Genomic DNA, 17,190 nt, shown 5'->3' on the forward strand with positions numbered 1-17,190 from the left:
TCAGGCTGGTTGTGCAATCAGCTGTGCTAGGGTTTTAAAATTCAATCTAGCAAATACAGACTCTCAGGAGGAATTGCAACAATAAAAGATTGCTATTAAATAGACACAAATAAACCTGTGTCTAAGGATTCTCTCATCAGATGCAATAGCCTATTTTCTGTCTCAATTCAATGCTAAGAGGAGAGATTTAATTTCTCTTTAATGCAAATGAAATTGTCATATGTAACAGCAGCAATAAGGGAGAAGGCTGAACTGACTAATTATATTATGTGTCCACAAAAAATGTGCATCCATTAACCACCCCCCTCCACCCTGCAAACAAGACTCAGGTAATCCACATTCTCTGTGTATGATTATTTTAAAGATTTTATTTATTTGAGAGAAAGAAAGTGAGCGAGCAGGGGGAAAAGCAGAGGGAGAGGGACAAGCAGACTATGCTGAGCGCAGAGCCCCATGTGGGGCTTGATGTGGGACTCAATCTCATGACCCTGAGATCATGACCTGAGCCAAAATCAAGAGTCGGGTGCTTAACTGACTGAGCCACCCAGGCGCCCCAAGCTGTATATGATTACTTTAAATGCCTGATTGCAATATATGGACTCTGAGCTTTATGGCTTAGGATTTTAACCCTCAGAACAGGGAGGTCCTATTTCTTGAATCTGAAAGTTGAATTATTTTCTTTACACTGAAGATTGAACAGACAGACAGCCTCTGCTGATCCCAGAGAGGACACATCATTCCTGATTTGTGCTTCCATAGTATTTTATTTATGTCTCTAACTTTACCCATGATAATCTGACTTGTTACACTTAGTTGTATGTTTCCTTGTGGACTATAAACTCCTGAGGATAGAGTTCAGGTCTTATTCATCTCTATATTCTCCCAGAGCCTTACAGTGTCTTGGATACAGTAGTTGCTCAATGAATGTTTTTATATTTGGCTTCAATGGTACATATATTAAGCATTTCTCATTTATAAAGTATTATCAATGGATTCCCACATTTGATATACTTTATCCTTCTCATTTCTGAGAACTCTTGCCTTTGAAACATGAAAAAAAAAGCTTTAGCAGATTAATGTTGTAATTTAGATGGCTATATAAACCATCTAATCCTAGGGAATGCCTATCAATCTTTGCTGAATTGTAATTTTATGAAAATTTGCAGAGGTTTCTTTTGAGCTTACAGTTGTTTAAGGGGACCCAACTACCTCAGTGTGGCACAGTTAAGGAAAGAACTCAGAGAAATCCCAGAAAGACTGTTGTACCTTCTAGAAGGACCCAGCACCCAAGTCCTAACTCCAGGACCCTGTAAGCATGATAAGATCATGGCACTCTGAAGGCCTATTTTCCCTCCTTGACAGTTTCTCTGAGAACAGTTTTTCTGAGAAACTGTCAGTGTGATGTCCAAAAACATTTGGTTCATGCCCAGATTGGCTGGCTGTATAATCTGTAGGGCCCAGTAGGAAAAAAAAAATGGAAGCCCCCTTGTTCAAAAGTTAAGAATTTCAAGACAATGGCAGCAGAACATTAAGGCAATTCTGAGCCCTTCTATGCACAGGACCATGTGTGACTACACAGGTCTTACATCTGCAAAGCCAGCCGTGTTCTGTCTTCAGAGAGTTTTCAATACAGTGAAAGGCAAAAAATCTGTATGGAATAGAAGCTACAATTTAAGTGTGTACAAGGGTCTGCAGGAATCCCGAAGTTCCTAATTCTGTAAAATCATCCCAGAGAAGGTGACAGTTAATCTCACTTTTGAGGGAGCAGTGGAAGGGAAAGGAGATATTCCAGACTGAAGAAAGGAGGAATTCATTTGACAAATTTCAGTAATAGGGTTACTTTTAAGGAGAGTGGAACAAGTGAACATGAGGGTGACATAAGATTGAGAGTGGAAAGAGGCAAAAGCCAAATGTATGGGGTAAGGGGTTGAACAATTATTGAGTGCCTATTGTATGTCAAGTTATTTCTCCCTGTGTCATAATTTCAAACACAATAATCCTGCCTATTTTGCACATGGGCTAATTTAGGCCCAAGGTAGTAACGTTCAAAGGGTTTGGAGGACACTAGGCATCCAATAAATATTTAAGGACTACCTGGAGGATGTATCTTAAGGGCAAGGACTCTTAACGATTAGGCCAGGCTGATTCTAAGTGGGCTTTTTTTTTTTATTTTATTATTTTTTAAAATTAAGTTCAATTAGCCAAGGTAAGTGGCTTTTAACCCCTCCACTGATCCTTGCCACATCTCTTCACAATCCAAAGGTACTCTTCCCTCCCCTTCGCCCCGCCCCGTGTTTCAACGTGCCGGAAATTGGGCAGATAAGTACTTCCTATGTAGCAAAGGTCGGCCCCGGCAAGATGGCGGCCCCCTTGGAACTCAGTTGCTGGGGAGGTGGCTGGGGGCTCCCATCGGTGCACAGCGAGTCCCTGGTGGTGATGGTGAGGCCGCCTCGCGGGCCAGGGCGCAGAAAAGATGGGCGGGGCCAGAGGCGCGAGGCTGGCTGGGCCTGGTCTCCGCCGCTCGCCGCGGTTCCCTGCGGCGCTGCAGGGCCCAGAGTGGCCGGGGCGCTTCTCGCTGCACCGCACTGGGTTCCTTCTCCTGGAGTCACAGCCTGGCCTGTGACCCCGCCAGACCTCGGCTGGGCTCCGAGTCTTCTCAGCCTTGCAGAGCTTTTTGGGCGGTGGAATGAAAAGCCAAAGCTGGGTGCGCGCGCGCCCCGCTCTGCATCCCCCCAGACCTTTGGGAAAAACAAAGTCCCCGAAAGATGGGTAGATGGCGCGCGGGTCCTCGGCTAGACAGCCGGAGGGGGACACAGCCCGCGTGTCAGGCATTTTTGCTTTAGGGGGACCAGGCTGTAAAGTAAAGCTGCTCTGCAGATTTGCAGTACGTACTCAGTCTAAATGTTTTATTGCAAACTTTGTTTCAGGCTTACGCCAAATTTTCTGGTGCACCCTTGAAAGTCAATGTCATAGATAAAACCTGGAGAGGTTCAAGAGGTACAGTGTAAACATTTAATACACCTTTCTGCTCTTTTTTTAAGTGACCCCCTACCCCCCGAATTTAAAGCTGTGAGGCATATAGCCATAGAGTACCTTGGGATTTTAGTTTCTTCTTACCATGACCTTGGCTGTATGTTGCTTACGGTTTGATCATTCTGAGTAATACTTTAAAATACAAGCCAGATCAATGGAAATTACGAGAAATGACAATGTTCTCCAGAACTGCTTTGTGAAATTGCAAAAAACTAAGATGAGCTTAACTCATTTTCCCCCTCCAAATGTGCAATTAGTATAGTTTTTAGGGGGTCGGAATCTCTTCAGAGGAAATAGAAACGTTTCTTAGTATGTAAACTGTTTTTGATTATAGGAGATGTACCAATTTTGACAACGGAGGACAACATCGTTTCTCAGCCTGCAAAAATACTAAACTTTTTAAGAAAACAGGTGGGTGGTTCCTTTTTTAACATGTTCCCTGCATGTTACTTAAAAACAACAGAAACAAAAACATTGTAAAGTTTTTTTTTTAATTCTTTTTTTTAAACCAAATCAGATAATTGGAGATACCTTAGGTTTGATATAAAACTAGACTTGAGAATTGCTGCTCTGACTCATGAGTTGTATTGTGATTTGAAAGTCATATAGTGAGGTATACCCAATTTATACTTTCATGTATTTTTTTGGATTTGATTGAAGTTTAGACATAAGCAGATTCAACGAAGCCATCTTCACTCTTATGCTTATTGATACGATTGTCAACTTAGTCACAAAGCTGCTACACACTTTGTGCTGCAGATGACATCTGAGTTCCCACCAACTAGCAACTATTTTATTTTTAAAGAACACTTAACTGGAGAGTTGCAATTAAATGTTTCATGAAGTAATGTATCTAAAATGTGTGAGCATGTAAAGATTTGTATAATGTATCCAGAATATTTAAACATGTAAAGACTTCTATAAATACCAAAGTTATAATTGGTTTTGCCAATACTTTTCTTAAAAAAATAAGTCTTCTGTCAACAAAATTTAGAACTGTTTTAAATTGGGGGTTTTTCCTTCTTATGGGGAAAAATGCAACCAATTAGAACTTCTTCCTTATTGTTAAAAATAGTAACTTCTATTTATTAAGTTTGTACTATATGCCATGCACTAAACTAAACTAGCTCATAAACAATCACTGAATAATAGCAATTAACAAAAAAAGCACAATATTTATTGACCTTACTGTGTGTGTGATGTTGTGCTAAGAGCTTTATTTGCATTAAGCAGCATTTGTCACTGAATTTGTATGTATCATTCTGCTTTTTAATATCATATTTGCCATTTTTGAGGAAGAATAGGAATCTTAATTTATTTAGCCTGACTGTTTTGGGATGCCCTTGACTTCTCAAGTTTCTTGGTTTTATATTTTTTAATAGAAATATAATGCTGATTATGAACTCTCAGCAAAACAGGGGGCAGATACACTGGCTTACATTGCTCTCATCGAAGAGAAGCTTCTTCCTGCAGTGGTGAGCATCGGCATTGTAGTGACCTACAAAAAATATACTTCAGTCTGTTTAGAAGGAACATAATGAAAAAGGCTTAAGAGAGGAAATTTCATTTATGTATTAATCTTGATTCTTTTATGTTACTGTGAAACTGGATTGTTAGACATTCAGCTAAGACATGAAACAATGAAGTGAAAGATAATGTCATTTTGGAAATAAAAATTATTTATGGAAGATGGAGTTTGTTGCTCCCATGTATAGAATTTAGCTAACTCTAATTCATTCATTCGATAAATATTTATTGAGTGCATATGTGCCAGGCCTTGTTTTGGGTGCCTGGGATATAGCAATCAACAAATTCATGTATTTAAAATCTTGTTTTATTCTTGAGTCATTCTAATTGGGAAAGTTGTATGAAGCCACTTTATACAAAGATATTGATAAAAAAACTTTCACATTGATTGGATGACCTTTCTTTTAATAAAAGAACATGCTTGTAGTGGGTTTGATTTTGGGTTTTTTGTTTGTTTGTTTTTGTTTGGTTTGGTTTGGATTTTAGTTGTTTTTGTTTGTTTTGCAGCTTCACACATTCTGGGTTGAGAGTGACAATTACTTTAGTGTGACAAAGCCATGGTTTGCTTCACGAATTCCTTTTCCCTTGAGTTTGATCCTGCCTGGAAGGATATCTAAGGGAGCACTAAATAGAATTCTTCTGACCAGAGGAGAGCCTCCCCTTTACCACCTCCGAGAAGTGGAAGCTCAGGTATGGTTGGGATTACTTTCAAAGCAAGGGCCCTCCAGAGGAGGGACAAGAGAGACAGCAGAGATGAACATACCTAAATGCCTGCCTAAAAGGAGTTCTAGAGCATCCTTCCTACTTTTGAGTTGTAATTTCATCCTTATTAGATATACAGAGATGCCAAGGAGTGCCTAAATCTTCTGTCAAACAGATTGGGAACATCTCAGTTTTTCTTTGGAGATACGTGAGTGCATTCCCTTACAAATCATTTTGATGTTTTGTATGCATATAGTCAATGAACAGTAACCTAAAGCAAGTCCTCTTGCCCCCCCTTTTATGAGTTTTTTACTTAAAAAAAAAAGATTTAATGGATTACTCTAGTAAACTTTTTCTGTCCATGGTAATCAAACATTGACTCAGTATGCTGTCTGTGTGAATTTAAAATATCTAAGGCTATTCCCACCCTGTCTCCTATCTGTATGTAACATTTGTGAGTAAAAATGCATTTTTAATGTATAACTTTTCTTCTAAATAAAATAAATGGTTAGAATATAAAAAAAAACTACTGAATAAAACCTTCATTACATCATTTTTATAAGCTGAAGTGTGTAGTAAACCTTTTAAAAGGCTATATCATACACTCCAGAATTGGCAAATGTATTTGAGAAAAAATATTTTTAACATAATCCCAAGTTAATATTTTCTTATGTGTTTTTAAAAAATCCTTAATTTATTTTTAGGCCATCTACCTTGGATGCATATGTGTTTGGTTTCCTCGCACCTCTTTATAAAGTACGCTTTCCTAAAGTTCAGTTACAAGAACATTTGAAACAGCTCTCCAACCTGTGCCGCTTTTGTGATGACATCCTGAACAGTTATTTTAGGCTTAGTCTTGGAGGTAAGCTGGCTTCTCTTCAGCTAATCTGTGTTTGCATAGAATATCTGCATATCCTCCTACGGACGTGTAAGCAAAATTAATGACTTATTGAATAAATTTGTGTATTATCTTTAAATATTGAATTATAGCACTTGAAACAGTTGCATTTTTCCAAATTCCCATGTGTTCTACTTTAAACAGAGAAATAGATATTTGCCTTTTGTCTATTCTTCTAGATTTTATACATTTCTTTCCTCTTGTTCTTCTTTAAATATTGCCCCTTTAAAGTGGATCATTTTCTTCTAAAAGTTAACCACAGGTATTTATTGAGTCCCTGTTGAAAGATAGCATTTATCCTAATGCAAATGGGCAATTATTTTAAATGTTGCTTCTAGCATTTTCCTGCATGAACAGAAATCAGCAGCAGATTGATTTGGGTGAGGTACACTCCCATGATTCCACTACTTGAAAACTGATTGCATCAGACTGGAGGTATTGTAAATAGAGGGTACCTGTTACTTAGGATATGATTCCTTGGGAGTGTGGGGCCTTGTGCTTAAGCGATCGGGATACGAAAGCTGTATTGGGAGAGTTGGCAGAAATTGTCCTTTTAAGAAACAGAAGTTACAAGGATAACTGGTTTAGGGACAGTTTATTTTTCAGGGTGGGTTATGTGTTTTAGAAAAGAGGGGTTAGCAGTTTGAGAGTCATGAAACTAAGTAACTTGCAGCCTTGTTACTCTGGAACAGTGATTAGCAAACCTGGCTAGAGGACGAATACAGAATCTTGGCTCCGCTGTCCAATTTACTGAATTAGAATCTCATAGGGATGGAGCCCAGGAATCTGTATTTTTTAAGTCCCTCCAAATACTGTGGATGCCTGGTTGATAGCTGTTTGGGAGTTGCTGCCTTAGAAAGCTATCCCAGTCGTTGTGACTAAGGGCTTATTTGATATGAGTGGGGAGAAGGAACAACTCAAATTGGAGAAGGAAATGAGGACTGCTGTGCTCTTTTACTAATTACTTTGGCCAACTGTGTAACACTTGGCTGTCTGCTTAATAAACAAATTTAGTCTTTTGGTTTAGGGTTTGGTTTTGGAGCATTACTATCCCTCTTAACTTTGCCTTTGAACCGATAATGGTTTTTCACTTTGCCTGGTTTTATTTATTTATTTTTGGTGGGCGGCGTACTTGGGAGGGTGGATAGACTCAAAATTCTTTCAGTCTAAACAGCTTTAAAGACTTTCAAAATTTTCTGTCTTTCTGATTTCTGTCCTGGCTTCTTAGGCATCTCTCCTGCTGGACAAGAAACGGTAGACGCAAATCTGCAGAAACTCACACAACTTGTAAATAAGGAATCCAACTTGATTGAAAAGGTCAAGTTTATTTCAATCATTATTTTATAGTAGTTTAGTATTTTCCTTTCTGAAATTAATATTATACCTTTAATTATAAAGTTAATATGCATTAACTTTACCCTCTTAGCCTTTTTTAAGAGCTTATTTTTTCATTAAGCTGCTCAAATATACATTTATTAAAGTTGTACATAATATAGTGTTTCAAAGCCAGTAGTGGCCTGATTACTTTGATAGTGGTATTGGGTTTACTTTTACCACATAATTAGTAATTTTTCAAATTAGGAGACTCAAAAGTCTGGCCTTAAAAAAAGAAGACAAAATCGGAACACTTCTTGCTTGTCTGTTTCTGTCTCGGAAGGGTAACCTGTCTTGAGATCATAGCACTTGTGCTTGTCCTTTCTTATTAGCACTATGATGTCTTTTTCTTTCTTCTACTTAAACTGTGTTATTTTTTCTCCTTCCTTTCCTTCTCTGTTCTAAATGTTGCCTATGGTTTTTCATCAGTGGGGTTATTTTGCCACTTTGGGGTTGCTTATTTGATGAGAGAGAGAGATTGAGGAAGTAGGTAGGGGAGATAGCCAGTAATGGAAATTTTCAAGGTGATTCTAATTGAAAAAATACAAGAGAGTTAGGCATTTTTCCCCCAAGTGTCTGATAAACTTGCTTTTTTTCTTATACCAGTGAATGATACTTCATTCTTTCACTAACTAATGAGGACTGTGGCCTAATAATACTGGTTCGCAGTTTCCGAGGTCTCAGTAACTGGCACCGTGTTGTGTGAGCTTTATGAGTTGTCTCATTGGATCCTCACAATAGCCTGGTGCACAGCTACTCTATCAGCCCTGTTTGACAGATGAGGACACCGAAGCTTCAAGAGTAGTGTACGTCCCCTACCCAGGGTCGTTCAGGGGGCTTAGGGGCAGAGAGGGGATTGGAACCCTGGAGACTGGATTCCAGCATGGGCTCTGCAGATAGTCAGCTGCAAATGAAGGAAATACATGGAATTCTGAATCCAGCACTAGTAGTACTAGTAGCTAGAAACCTCTGCCACTCTCTGTAATGTCCGTTCTGTTTCTTGTTATAGTATTTCATGTATTGTTAGAACATGAGAAGTGAGTAGGACCGAGCAGTAAAGCTGTAAAAGACCAGTACTGAAGTTTAGGTGGGCTGACTGCACGCCAAGTTTATCTTCTTAGCCCAACTCAGTCAGTCCCTTGAGAGGAAATATATTGAGTGTTAAGTGTAGGTAGTGGAAAGATTATTCGGATTGTTTTAGACACTTAACTGCTAGATGAGGGCCATCCAGTAGAGTTTTCATTTTCTCTATGTGGCAAATTCATGACAGCCATGTAGAGGGAACCACGAGATACCTGCCTGTGCAGAAAGCGCACCCAAGACGCCCTGTGACCACTTTGTACACTTCCACCTTGGGTCATCATCAATATACGAAAGTTCCCTAACTCTAAACCGGGCGCTCTCCTTTCCACCCCTGTTTCATATCTGCTCTTCAGTATGGTTCACTGTTGGCTATAAGATGTTAGAGCAACAAATGCTATTGGCTACTACAGTTCACCATTTGGAGAGAAAATCTAGAGCTTAAAAAAAGAAAGAGTAATATTTGAGGAGCTTAGTTCTTGCAAGAAAAAAGCATGACAACACAACTGATTCAAGTCGTTCACTGGGAATACTTTTTTCCATTGGAAAATTAAAAGTTAATCTTTTATTCCCTTTGCTTTCCTGTAAGTTGCATGTATCTCTGCTGAGACATTTCCTCTGTGCTATATAAGAGTATCTGGAGAAGATAAGAGAGAGTTTTGCTCTGCGCATGCTCAAAACTCTAGAAAAGCCTACTTTTAAAGTGGGTAATCAGATGCTATATGCTGTTGGTTTGGTATCCTTGGTGGTGGCTGCTTTCAAGTCTCCTGAAGTTGAGCTGACAGAGAGCTCAACACCAGGCTATGAACCTTGCACTCTCTTTGTAGGCCCCCTGCTTAAAGGTAGCTTCCTAAGGTCTGACTCGGGTTCTAAATAATCCCTCTCCTAGTGTTTCCAGGGATGCTAATGTCCTCCTGAGGGGAGTGAAGGTCATTTTCACTGAGGCACTGAGGTCTAATTGAAAGAACAATAGTATTGGAATAAGAAGACCTGGGCTCTAATTTCAACTCATGATACTAGCTTTGCAACCTAATGCAAATTTCTTAACCTTTCTGAGCTCCGTTTTGCTAATATGCAAAATAGGGAGTGATCATCTTCCATTTTGCCTTCACAATCGTGTTGGGAAGATCAAAAGAAGTATTGTACATAAACATAATTTCTACACTGGGGAGCTGGGTGTGTCAGAAGTATTGCTTTTACACTTACTATTGGAAGACCTCTTAAATCAAGTTGTGATCTGGTTGAGTTCAGTAGAATATTCATTGTATGGAATTACTATAATTTGTGAAGGCATCAAAGATGAGCAATATTGCTTTTATACATATACCGAGTTAGCTGGTATTTGAGGTACAACATTTCGCGTTCCCGAGAGATTATTTGTAAGAAAATGGTTTCTCAAGCAGTCCTGGAACCATAGGGTTCTGTACTCTTCTAGGCTGTAGTTTGGACGGGGAGACCACCGTCCACATAAGTGGTGCCACAGCCATTAGTCAGATGTACCTTTTGTACATTCCACAGATGGATGACAATCTTCGCCAAAGCCCTCAACTTCCTCCCCGGAAACTGCCGACACTTAAATTGACTCCAGCAGAAGAAGAAAGTAATTCCTTACAACGGCTATCACCCTGACACTCATCACGCTTTGTGTCCAAAGTCATATGATTGTTGCAGTCATCTCTTACACTACATGTGTGAAGGCAAAAAGAAAACGCCATTAGTAGGTATAAGGAAGGCTCTAAAAAGAAACTTTCTATGACATCTAGTTTCTCTTAATTAGGAAGCTTGTATTTTAGCTTGGCAATGCACTTTAGATAACATCAGAGTGAATGCTAAATGAACTTGGGGGTAAAAAACCACACTGTACTGTATATTTAAAACAAAAAAAACAAAAAAAACCCTGCCTTAATCTTGGCAGATTTTTGCCTTTAGTTCACATGTTGCTGACCAAAAGCTACAATTCTGTTCTGAATGTGCACTCCTATTTATTCAAGTTAATTTATTAATTTAGTTTTCTTAGAACAGTTTGAATATCTAATATGTGGCTCTTTGAGGCTTTTTTCTTCTGTTTAGAAATTTGACGCCAATTTTAGACATTAGGAAAAATGTAATATTCTAGTATTCTATTTACTTCAGTAGAAAAGCCTGTATTTAAACAGCAACGAGAATGTGCTTAATTATGCTCTCAGAAGTGTAATCTTTTGGGGGATCAGTACTATATATATATGTCTGAGATATATATATGTATCAAAGGTGGTTACATACAATATTCATCTGACTATATGCACTTCACTAGAACATTGGTATTTGCTGATGTGTTCAATATAAGGCTAGCAAGGACTCTTTTAGTTTATTGGACCAATGGCAGCTTTAGACCTATGTATTTGTAGTACATTTTTAACTCTAGTCCTCTCTTTCTTGGATTAATTTCAGGAGAACTGAGTGTGTTGGTCATCATTTATTATGTCAGGCTGTAAAGTCTTATTGAAATTTGCCCAATTGTCAGACACTGCTCGGCTTCAGTAGTAGAAAGACCTACTGTGTGCCTGGACCAAGTTCACCATGCTTGGACCAGTGTTCTTTCTTAAGAAGACTGTCACATAGTCAAAAGCTTTATGGCAACTTATTATTTTCCATATAGTTTAACTACAGTTTAAGGATCTAATGGGATATTCGGAAATAGCAGTAGTTTTTAAAGAGTATTTTCTATTTATTGGTTGCCGACCTGTTAAAGGATTTGCTGTGCAGGTGATTTTACTTATAACAGAATCTCTCTAATTTTAGTGGCTGAGGTGCTTCTGTTGTCCTAAAACCACTTCTGGGGTTTTTAAAATATAGGATCATGTTTTTGATTAGTGTCTCAAAAGATTACTATGGTGCTCAGCAAATCTTATCACATCATGCAGAAACCCCCATGTTAAGAAAACAGCTTTGTAGTCAAGAGACTCACCTAATTTGAGCTCAGTGGAGCTCAGATGTGTTTGACCTAAATCCTCCCAATTTGTTCTGTATTTAGGTAGCTGTGGATGCAAGAGTCTTTAAGTCATTGTAAATATTTTTTCTTGGAAGTTTTAATTAAATGAGAAACAAGGTAGTCTTCAAAATCTTGTTCATCTGTTTGGATGTATTTAGGGAAAGTAACTAATGAGTTTCACATTACATCTGCAGTGGGTTTGTGTGTTTTGTATTAATATTCTATTAGATTCCAGCAATCCAAAATCTGTATGAATATGCTATACTGAAAATCATGACCATAGGACTTTATCGTCCTCTGGGATTGATATATATTGGAAAAGGGTGGTTAACACATTAATCAGACATCTGTTTATGCTTTAGTTAGGGTTGGTCATTTTCAATTATGATTTATATTAAGCCTTCCAAGAAGCATTTGAAGTGGCTTAAAATTGTCAAACATAAATAAAACAGGACAATTAAAATTAGTTTTGGGAAAAATAAAAAATGGGGGAGAAGGAGCTATACCAACCCTAACGGATTCTAAAATCAAACGGTAAATTTAACTCCCAGGTTTCTCCATGGGCACAAAAATAATACTGGCTTATGTAAAGTTTTCTGTCAATAAAACTACTAATATCCATGCTAAGGAGAATGTGTTTAAATTTTTATAAGAATGTAGAGATCGTGTTCTTATGACACAGAATTCAGCCAATAAGCGTACTGTAATGTTTCACGTGTTGAAAGTTTAATCAAAAGATAGCATTTTAGAATAACATATTTGTCATTTTTTATAGAAAAGACAGCTGTAAATATGATTTACTTCCTTTTGGTCATTCCTGCTTTGAATTACCTTTAGCCTTGCACTACATAGGCTAGGATGTTTCCAGACTACCTTTCCTAAGATGCAAAATGTGATTTAGGTAAGTGAGTATTTATACGTTGGGCTACTTAGTTGAGCATTTTTGGGATAAGCCAACAAGATGCCAGGAAATTATAACTGAGCATAAAGCACTCCAGGGATGAGACACACAGCTAGGAAGCTCTTAGAAAGGAACAACTTTCCAGATTGGGCAGTGAGCTTGTGATCAGCCTGTCAGGATATGCTTTGGGTAAAGTTTGAGTTTCTGAGCTAAATGGTCCACAGTGTTTAACAAAATACTGTGAGCTACTTTCTTTAGGACGTGATGGTGGAATATGACCAAAGGGACTGTTTGTGTTTATATTTGTTGCTAGTATAAGATTAGAAAATCGGTCAGATAATTCCCATAAGATAAAGATCCTCCATCAACAAACTGCCATCAGTCATCCATAAGACTGACCATTTCTTTGAACACTAAAGACACTGTAAAGAGCATTGAGGAGAGTCATTCCTTCACAGTGGTTTTTTCCCCTACAAAGATTGGCACTGACAAATTTCACCTTAGGTATGTTTGTATTATTTTGGGGGTACTAGAGAATTCAAGATTTGTACAATAAATCCAAAGCATTTTGATTTGCATTTGCAATTTCTATTCATTTAATATTGCTAGATTTTAACATGAAGGAATAAGGGAGCTTATTTCAATCACAGCTAAGTTACAATTTTCAAAAGAGGCAGAAATTGGTAACAGTGATAGAATCTCAGAAAACCAATTTTTTAAGGTGCCTTCATGTGATAAAAGTGGTTTTTGAAGTCAGCAGTATGTTTTCCTAGAGCCTCTTCCAAGAACATACATTCATCAGGCCTATTAGATTTTTTGACAGTTTTCCATAAACTGTCAAAAGTGTTAACCCTTTAAAACCAAAGTATAAATACTTAAAGACAAGAAGCTGAGTGATGGATATACAGTCTCTGTATTATTTTTGGAACTTCTTATGAGTCTATATTTCAAAATAAAAGGGTTTTAAAAAATAAATTTATCATTATCTACATAAACTATGATTTAAATCTAATGATTTAAACATAGTATTTAGTATTCAATTCCAAATACATAATATAAATTAAATATAATTTACTTCCTTAAGGTTAAAGAACACCTCAGGTTTGTAATGAATGATTATCTAAAGATTTGTTTTGCCTTACCAGAAAAGAAAAAACAACCTAAAACCAAGAACTCCATTTCCCTATAAAATATCCTATGATTTTATATTTGTAGTAGTATCTTCTTCCTATGGTACCTGGGTTTACTTTTTAGGATAAAATACATTAAAAAAAGTTCTTCTGTGTCTTCATGTGGTAGTAGTGCTTTGCTTTGCCGTGTTCTCTCTAATTATACAGTGTGTCAAGACGTACGCTAGGACTGCGCTTTAATGAAGAAAGTGCAGCATGTATCTGTTTTTTGTTCTAAGCTCATAGGGATTTAGTAATTGACTTTGTCTTGGTTTGGTTATTTATATAATTGAAATCCTGAGCAGAGCCATTGAGTATAATTTGGGTTTTGATTATGGTCTTTTGTATATGTTGTTGGCATTAAGAATTACCTTTTGCCTTTTTTTTTCTCGTCCAGCTCTGTGGAATTTACATTTGCTCTTCAATGTTTTCGTATTTCTTAAATAGATTATTAAGAAATTTGTTGTTAATTACATGAACTAAAGGTTTGTAATGCTGTTACCCTCAAAGGTTTAACTGAAGTGTCATTAGAGCTTCAAAGGGCTGATTTTCACAGAGAGTAAAGATGAAGTTTTGGGTTTTTTTAAGGGTTTGCAAAATATTTTAGCCCCTGTTGGGATATAGTTAGGGTTTACTAGGAAGCCCAAAATCTTGTTGGGATGTTGTGTTTGCTAGAAGCCCAGGTTACCAGCCCTAGACTTAAAACCACTGCGATTGAGGTGGAGAGGTATTCTCAGAATCAAAAAGCATACAGAAATTATTTGTTCCAGATGAGGAGGCCCATGATTGCTAATGAGAATTAACATTCTTGAATAATGATATAAGAAAGGGTCACTTTGAGCTGGGGGAATGTTATGATAGAAGAATATTCTTAGCAAAACAAAGTAGTTTCTTTAAAAAAAAAATGACAGGAAAACAAGTCTTTTTGTATCCTGATTGTATTAATTTGAAATTATACTGTAAGATTTTTTAAAAACCATCTTTTAGTTCCTTGGAAAGGAGGTGTGTTTGGCAGATTATATTGTTATTATGTGAATAGAGGGTTCTATGGCCAAATAAGTTTGGGAAATGTTCAGTTACTATAGGCTTTTCTGAACCTTTGTGTGGTTTCAGTCTCCGAGAAGGGCCTGTATTGTAGAGCTATTTCCCTGATTTATTGTATTTGGTTTCGGGGTTTTTTTGTTTTTGTTCTTTTTTTAAAGTAGGTATCTTCTGGGATTTGTATTCTGAGGAATATACTTAGGGAAATGCTGCCCTGGAGTGTTTTTGCTTGTTGGTGCTAATTTTGCAAAGGTTTGCTGTTATCAGGTGCCCCTCTAGTGGGTGGTGATAAAAAAATGGGACGATGGGTTAGGACTTCCTTGTACCATGCAGTGGGGGCGGTGCATGGGTTTAAACAGTTTGGTTATTCAGGCACATGTGAGGCCCCTGGTCAGTCCTAGTCCCCAGCCCCTTGCCCTAGAATCCCAGCTGGCTTGGAACAGCCGTACAGAGAACTCAGCAGCTTTTAGGCGTCTCCGAGACAGAGGGAGCCAACTTGGAATTCCAGAACAAATTTGCAAATCATTTTTGGCTGTGCTTTAAAAGGGCCAGAAAGGTGATGGGATTAAAGTCACATATAAGCTGCTTATTTTATACATATATAAATATACATACATATATATGTGTGTATAGACACACACTGTTGTAGAAAGTTTGCAGTTGCTTCAGTGACAAAGCAAAAGAAATTTAATATTTTCAAGTTCTATTCTAGTACTGAAGCCATGTTCTAAACAAGGATTGTATGTTTGTGTGTAGATTTTCTAGGATGAGGGTTTACGGTTTTCATTAAATTCTAGTGGTTTCTATATCCTAAAAAATTTAAACATGACTAGACCTCCAAATTTCAGAGGACTATGTGTATTTGATTTCATTTCAAAGTATAAAACTGGATCACTAATCAGGTGTAAGAATGCCCTTTGTTTCTTCTCTGCAGTGTGTACGGTTGCATATTTGGAGCTTCACACTTTGGATGTATATTTGATAGAAAGCTTGCCTTTGGCCTTGAGTTGTGTAATGGTGAACATCTAGCCATGTGAAAAGCAGTTGGATCTTTGTTCAGATTCTTTAGTTTTCCTCGTGCAGATTCAGAGAAATGCCTTTTCATCATTTACTTTACGTATCCCAGATTCTTGGAAATCAAGAAAAATGACTTGCTAGAGTTTGCATCAGTCCTCAGCAAGTCATGCACTATAGAGAGGGTTGTGCTGACCACTCGTTCTTTGGACTGTAGGCTGCTTCTCTTGCAATGCTGGTGTCTCTCAGAGAAGGAAGGCTGTACGCAGGCTTTTATGTTAATTGCATAAAGATGAGCTTTATTCCGCTTTTGATTCGATGTTTTAGTTTGTATAATAGGAAATAACATGTTTCCATTTTTCTGTTCATCTTGAAATGGAAATTTGAGGTGTTTCTAATGTAACTTTGGCTTTCTAGAAGAATGACAGCAAAGAAGATTAAGAAATATCTGTGTACACATACTGGTTTTGTTCCACCAAGCCTATCTTTGGTAAATATTTTAAACATCTGTACTGATATACAAATACTATAGTTTTGTTGTAAAGTAAACATCTTAAAATAAGCAATGTTGGTCATTATTTAAATATTCTAGTCATGCCTAGTGTGAATATATTTTACTCAGAGATTATGTATAAATACCCAGAAGTGGTAATGATGATCAATGTTGTAAAGAACTTATTCTGATAAATAAGAGTCTGGATATAATGTCAAAATAGCTATTTTCACAATAAAATCTCAAATTGCCTGAATGTTTATTTCTCATTTAAGGTTATTTATTCCTTGAGGTAAATATTTTCATTGGAAAGAATATTTGAGTGGTTGAAAGTGGTTATTCAGTGCTGGGAGTGAACTCAATAGGAGGCTGTTCTTCATAAAATGTTTATTCTTTCTATGATGAGTTGAGATCCCTTGTGCTCTTTTTACCCCATGCTGAGGCAGGTTAGAGGCTGCTCACTCAGCCACCGGTATGCAAATGACTCAGCTCACACAATTTTTCAGGGCTACCGTTAGCTCATCCCTTTGGCCCTATAAGTTTCTCTTAAATTTTCCCTTTTGCCCACCTATACAGTCCAGCGATGTTCCATGTAACTGAATGGAAGACATACACTGAGGAAAAATGCAGTTTTGGTGAGGGGCTGGGGTACGTGTGAGGGGGAAGATATTCATGTTTCTTTGCTGCCCCTCCCTTTATAAATGGGGTAGGATATATGGGTATAGAGAACCCTGTTAGAACTTTAGTCAAGTAAGGGCAGCTTCCCTGAGGGGTGAGTGTCTTTGTTAGTAGAATTAATTTTTTTTTAATTGAGTATAACTTACATATAGTAAAATGTGTCGATCTTCCAAATAGAGGTGTCAGCTATGTAAGTATTTCTCTCACACGAAAAGCTGGCTGCATCATTGTTGATACTTCTATCCCCGAAGAACACAAATCTTAACTGCATATGAACTTTAGGTTCTAGGTGGAAGGTTCCTGGGTACA

The 17,190-nt window shown here is 37.5% G+C and overlaps 1 protein-coding gene across 3 annotated transcripts; it reads left to right on the plus strand.

Annotated features, from left to right (window-relative positions):
* The first annotated feature begins 2,319 nt into the window (after positions 1-2,319).
* MTX3 (metaxin 3) lies at positions 2,320-16,459 on the plus strand. Of its 3 annotated transcripts, XR_014147110.1 has the most exons (10): positions 2,320-2,439; positions 2,928-2,997; positions 3,368-3,444; positions 4,416-4,508; positions 5,068-5,250; positions 5,394-5,470; positions 5,967-6,124; positions 6,499-6,595; positions 7,389-7,477; positions 10,133-10,150. XR_014147110.1 is itself a non-coding variant. In XM_006731888.3 (9 exons), the coding sequence occupies exons 1-9, from the start codon at positions 2,359-2,361 to the stop codon at positions 10,241-10,243; spliced, it is 939 nt and encodes a 312-aa protein (XP_006731951.1). In that variant the 5' UTR covers positions 2,320-2,358; the 3' UTR covers positions 10,244-16,459. The 3 variants fall into 3 exon arrangements, 2 of the variants coding, with proteins under 2 accessions (XP_006731951.1, XP_030882422.1); XM_006731888.3 differs by lacking the exon at positions 6,499-6,595 and having other exon boundaries at positions 10,133-16,459; XM_031026562.2 differs by lacking the exons at positions 6,499-6,595; positions 7,389-7,477 and having other exon boundaries at positions 10,133-16,459.
* The last annotated feature ends 731 nt before the right edge of the window (positions 16,460-17,190 follow it).

The sequence above is a fragment of the Leptonychotes weddellii genome, chromosome 7 (genome assembly GCF_054177405.1).
Source record: "Leptonychotes weddellii isolate Sample4059 chromosome 7, ASM5417740v2, whole genome shotgun sequence".
Classification (NCBI taxonomy): domain Eukaryota; kingdom Metazoa; phylum Chordata; class Mammalia; order Carnivora; family Phocidae; genus Leptonychotes; species Leptonychotes weddellii.

Excerpts from the sequence above, each read along its gene's own strand:
- MTX3 (XM_006731888.3), top strand. The coding sequence starts at position 2,359 with ATGGCGGCCCCCTTGGAACTCAGTTGCTGGGGAGGTGGCTGGGGGCTC. Across the intron at positions 2,440-2,927 it reads GCGAGTCCCTGGTGGTGATG|GCTTACGCCAAATTTTCTGG; the intron begins GTGAGGCCGCCT and ends ACTTTGTTTCAG. Across the intron at positions 5,471-5,966 it reads CAGTTTTTCTTTGGAGATAC|GCCATCTACCTTGGATGCAT; the intron begins GTGAGTGCATTC and ends ATTTATTTTTAG.